The sequence below is a fragment of the Seriola lalandi genome, unplaced genomic scaffold (genome assembly GCF_002814215.2).
Source record: "Seriola lalandi dorsalis isolate HSWRI2012SDOR001 ecotype SW California unplaced genomic scaffold, Sedor1 jcf7180002054782, whole genome shotgun sequence".
In the NCBI taxonomy this organism is placed as follows: domain Eukaryota; kingdom Metazoa; phylum Chordata; class Actinopteri; order Carangiformes; family Carangidae; genus Seriola; species Seriola lalandi.
Genome location: NW_019525335.1, coordinates 66,914 through 72,072, shown reverse-complemented (window position 1 = coordinate 72,072; position 5,159 = coordinate 66,914). Strand labels below are relative to the sequence as shown.

At 45.3% G+C, this 5,159-nt stretch overlaps 1 protein-coding gene across 6 annotated transcripts in view; it reads left to right on the top strand.

Moving 5' to 3' along the window:
• The window catches only part of sema6cb (semaphorin 6Cb), a 153,110-nt gene that overhangs the window by 130,499 nt on the left and 17,452 nt on the right, over window positions 1-5,159 (top strand). For 5 of the 6 annotated variants that reach the window (XM_023425499.2, XM_023425498.2, XM_023425497.2 and 2 more), the window contains 2 exons: window positions 1,412-1,470; window positions 2,018-2,068. In XM_023425499.2, coding sequence (XP_023281267.1) covers window positions 1,412-1,470; window positions 2,018-2,068 — 110 coding nt within the window. The remainder of the gene's footprint in view (window positions 1-1,411; window positions 1,471-2,017; window positions 2,069-5,159) is intronic. The other variant, XM_087179090.1, reaches the window with a different exon arrangement.

Below are 5,159 nucleotides of genomic sequence, written 5' to 3'. Positions count from 1 at the left end.
TGACCCCTGAAGTCAGATTTCAGACTCCGAAAGTCAGAAGAACCTCGACCTCAAAATCCGAGATGGCTGCCCCATGCATTGCCAGAAGTGAAAGATCAATTAATATACTGTTTATTGGCACCGCTGTATTATTTGTGTCCCATTAAAACAGTCTTACACACAGAACTGCCCCACTTGTATCTGTGTTTGTATGGTGTTGACCCGAGGACGGGGCTTCCCATGTTGAGTTCCTTTAATGGTTGTTTAGTTTCATCAATGTCTAAGTCTGTGCACTCCTCACTGCTTTGCTGCTCTGGGCGTCCAGTCATTTTATGGCACCAGTTTTTGTCTCGGTGTGTTGCTGGGTTTAAAAGACACAGGGATGTGGTGCTTGTTGAAGCTTCTCAGATCCTCCAGACACATCTGGGATGATGATGATGATGTCGACGTGTTGTCGGGGTTCATCCTGGATCCTTGCGGCTGTTTTCACAAAGGTCCAGTCAGAGTATCCGCAGGCTTTAAGTGCATCCTTCAGGCGTTTGTGCTCCTTCTCCTTGGGCCTGGACACTTGTTGGCACATTATCAGCTCAGTGTTGCCGGGGTCTGATAACTCCTAGCTTATGTTGGACCGGACGGTGAGAGTCAGAGAGCGAGTTCTGGTCTGTGTGTGTGGCAAGCTGCTGCTGCTGCTGCTGCTCCTGACTTCATGTGTGAACTCGATGTTTCCGACCACTGACTTAATGTGTTCCACTCTCCGGGAGGATATCCACATAAATGACGGCTTTTTGTGTTGGTTGCTCTGAAACGACACTTTTCCTTCAGACTATTTTCTTTCACTGACATGCAACAATCATACAGCGAGACATTCACTGCAGAGCGGGCAAACGGCAGGTAGCTATTTCACCAGCAGTAGCCTCAGCAGACTAAAATACAGTGCAGCCACAGAAAGGGCCATGCATGAAGAGAGAGGGGCTTAGATCTAGAGCATATAGAAAAATGACTAGCTGAGGTGCAGGCGGAGGAGGCAGGGTGAAAGTGAGGACATACAAAAGGAAATTGCAACTTTTCATCACAAAGTAACTCTTAGAATCTGCTGAACACCACAGAATAGATGATATACGTCCTTGTGAGCAGATCGGAGGATGGATTTTCCCTTCAGGTCTGGCCACTGTGTCCAAACAACAAATAGGAGATACACACATACACACCCTGACCTCGACCAGACACAAAACAAATTACGTTTTGCTACAGTGCACTTACCTCCCTCGTCTCTAAGCACCCCTCATCAACAAAACCAATTTTGGGAAAGACTTTGGGGGAAGATGCAAATTTACTGACCAGCCTCTTTGTCTTTGTGTGCGTGTGTGTGTGTGTGTGTGTGTGTGTGTGTGTGTGTGTGTGTGTGTGTGTGTGTGTGTGTGTTCCTCTTCAGAGGCGCGTTTGAACAGGATGTGGAGAACGGCTACCATCAGCACCCTGATACCTGCCACGGTGAGATGGAAACATTTATTTTTTCTCAGTGATTTACATAAGCAATAAAGAAATCGAGAGAGAGAGAGAGAGAGAGAGAGAGAGCTACTGTTATCAGATCTCGATGGCAGAGCGACAGCAGGCACAAGTGATTTCAGCTCTAACAAATTATAATGGTGCATTATGATGTATTTATTTCAATGAGGGCAGCAATTCAGTTCATGTTGAAGAAGCTTGAAGAGTAGTTTGTCCACCCCCGTTCACAGTCCCTGCTGGAATATTGTTCTCAATCTTTCTATGTTAATTAAGCGTCTGCTCATAGAAGTGTTGTTTTTTGTTGTTGTTGTTTTTTTTGTAAGAGAAAGTGGGTTGTTTATAGCTCGTGTGCCTGGGATGTGATGAGAACTGCAAACGGGACAGATTCAACAATACATGTCTCCCATTAGAAATGATTGAATTGTAGCCCAGACACCAGGAATTTTTTAACAAAGAATAACCCCACACACACACACACACACACACACTGACACAGACACTGATGTTGTTTTGATGTGTTTCTCTTCTCCAGATGTCCTGGCGACCACTCGCAAGCAAAACACGGCACTAGATTCAGCGTATGGTCAGTGGACACGTCTTTGTCTTTTTCACTTAGCCGCCTCAGCCGAGCACTGACAGGTTAAAGGCGAGTGGGCAGTCTTACGCTCCAGAAGGATTCTAAGGAAACTAGTTCCTACAGACGCACAAACAAGTCGTGGTTTGATTCTTCCAACAGCTGTTTTCTGTCTGTCAACAGCCAGGGTTTCCAGTAAATGAGAAATTTGATTTTCATTTTTTGTTTTTTTTTTGTTTTGCTCTCCGAGGTTTACTTTCCAACATTTCTGTTCACAGTTTTCCCACAAAGTGAACTGTTGAAATCCTGGGATGCTGCGCCGTCACTACAGCAGAGAACATGACTAGACAGATAATCAAACACAAGTTTATCTAAAGCACCTTTTTTGAAGGTGAAACACTAAGCGGAGCCAGGTGTGATTAACCAGGAAGTCTGTCTGCAAAATCCAAATCAAAAAGGGTGTTTACTTTTTGTTTTCCTTTGTTTTTCCCCCAAATAAGTTTGGTAAAAAATTTGAGGCTTGTTTACACCCTGCATGATCATCTGCTTCCTTTCCCTAATGGTTCTGTTTTTCTCACGATGATGAAATGGGTGAGTAAGAGAGAACAAAAGTATAATAAAATAAAAGTGAGGGCCAAAACTGTAAAAATGAAATAAAATAAAATAAGAGCCATGATGTTAAAAACGTACATACAAATCATCACTTACACGCCTACAAATTAAATGTCTTTACTAACTGTCCACGTGGGAGGTTACAGAAGCTTTTTATTGGGGCAGCTGAATGGCCGCTCATCTCTCCCTCTCAGCCAGTTCAGCAGCTTAAACATTGAAGCCACTGTCTGAAGCATCGCTCCTTTGATGGACCAGGAGCTCCGCTGGCCAGGCTGCCTAATGCCCTGTATCAAGAAGGATCATCATCCCTGTCACGTCCCATTACTCCCCTGCCGGCCACGCCGCACAGCCCCTGGCATGGCTGGAACAGAAACAGAAATATACCGCCAAGCTGGCTCGCCCTCGGAGAGGGTCGAGGAGGTGGTGCTGGGGCGATTTTCTTCCGCTGCGGCATTCAAAACATTCATTTTCAATCAGATAGCTGTCGGCCAGCCTCGTTTGCCTTTATCTACACAACTGAAGCGCCCGCCTCAACTTTTTTGAGGAGTTTTATAAGACTTGCTCAAAGTCAGATCTCTTTGTCGCTGAACAAATTGGGACACAGGGGAGCTAATGGCAGTGGCTGATCCAATGCAGTGATTAGTATCAGCACTGAGCCCATCATGCTGGAAGATGTCAGCCATTACGGCTCAGCAGAACCATCCATCCTGCATCTCTTCCAATCTCTCTCTCAGAACAGAGGCCACTTTGTCTGCCAGAGGCTTCGGCCCAGACCTCCACCGTCCCACAATGCCTCAGTAGTCTCTAAAGCCTCCCTGCTGGAGGAATTACCACTCAGTCGGTAGCAAGACTTGATGAGCAACCCCACTGCTTAATCCTATGGGGCTCTCGCCACCCTGATGCTTCACTGCACTATTTGAAGTTTTCAACACGCAGTCAGATTCTGTCTCTGTTGTTTTTTGGGTTTTATTTTTTTTGGAGCCTATATTTTTTTTTCTAGCTGATTCACACAAAAAAGCCTTTTAAGTCTCTGCACTGAAGATCATTTATCAGCTTTCCTAGACAATAAAACACCCATATGCCGAACAAAGCTGTTGTCACACTGGGGCTTCGTCGCCTGTTCCAAAGTGCTCCAAAGGCTCGGCCTTTTTCCTTTCTTCCGCTTCCCTGTCACCCAAACAATCGCAGCCAGCAGAGAGAAGGACTCGAGTCGAACGCCTGCTTGTGTAGGTAATCAAATGTTCCTCTGTTGTGTAACGTGCGTTTTTTTTTTTGTACCTCAACAGTAAACGAGGATAAACAAAGTGATCCTACGTGCACTCTCAGAATAACACAATTGTGATAAATTGAAGTGATGATGAAGTCCTGGAGCTATTGTCCGAGATGCCAGGGCCAAACACGCCCTGGTGTACGGTTTTAATTTGCCCGGCGCAGATGGTGAACTGACGGGGGCCCCTCATTCAGAGTGAACGTTGTCAACTGGCTCACAGTGAGAGAGAGAACGAGCCCTCTTCCTCCGGTCTTGGTGTGAGCTCTGCAGAATGCTATGATTACGGCTGGCTTATTAGCTCAGGGGCACAAGCCAATAGCAGCATGCTGCTCGCCGGACCTCAAGGACAACAGAGAGCTAATAATGCAATCAAGATGTGGATCGTGTCATTGAGATGAATATGTTTGATAACACAAGGCCTGTGGCAGCTAATGCCCGGCGTGTTTTCTTGGCATATGTTTGAAATGATTCCAAATGCGCCCGTCATAATGTTTGCTGCTCTGCCTCAAGGTGACGCAGTGCTCTGTGAAACAGCTCAGCGTGTTGAGGTAGTGGAAAAGAGCTGCGGTGAAAAAAAAAAAAAAAAAAAAAGGCATTACCAGTATCTATTTCAACTTATCTGTGAAAACACTTAGTTGAGCGGATGCAGACGAGTTTTAATGGTGGTTTGGGGCGGTTGAAGTTCAAAAAAATACCCAAGAGTTTCATATTGTTAAAATGCCCAAACCTCCTCGTTGCAAGGTGTAAAATTCACATACCATTCAGGAATGTTAGTTTACTTTATACTTTTATAATGGTCCAGTCAGCCAAGCGGAGGAGCGACTGTTTAAAGAGTCAAATGCTTTTTAAAACATCTATTATTATTTATTTTTGAGTGTGATGATAACTGCACCGACAGAAATATTCAAGGACTCAAGGATGTGTCATTGTGAACATCGGAATCCCAAAACCACCAATGTCCCGGGGACTGGATGGGGGTATTAAGCAGCTGGTAAAGTGCACTGCAGCACTATTAAATGACTGTGTATCTGTGGGGAGGGGAAATGATGGATGAATTAACTTCTGCTCTGTGTGCCCATCACGTTGCTCACTATCATCACTGGGTCTTTGTGTTAACGGGTGACGGTTTTCTCTCCACTCAGGACTCACCCTCATTTTTCTGCAGTTGATTGTCCCGGCTGATTCACATTTCACTAATCACTCACTCTGTCACCCCCC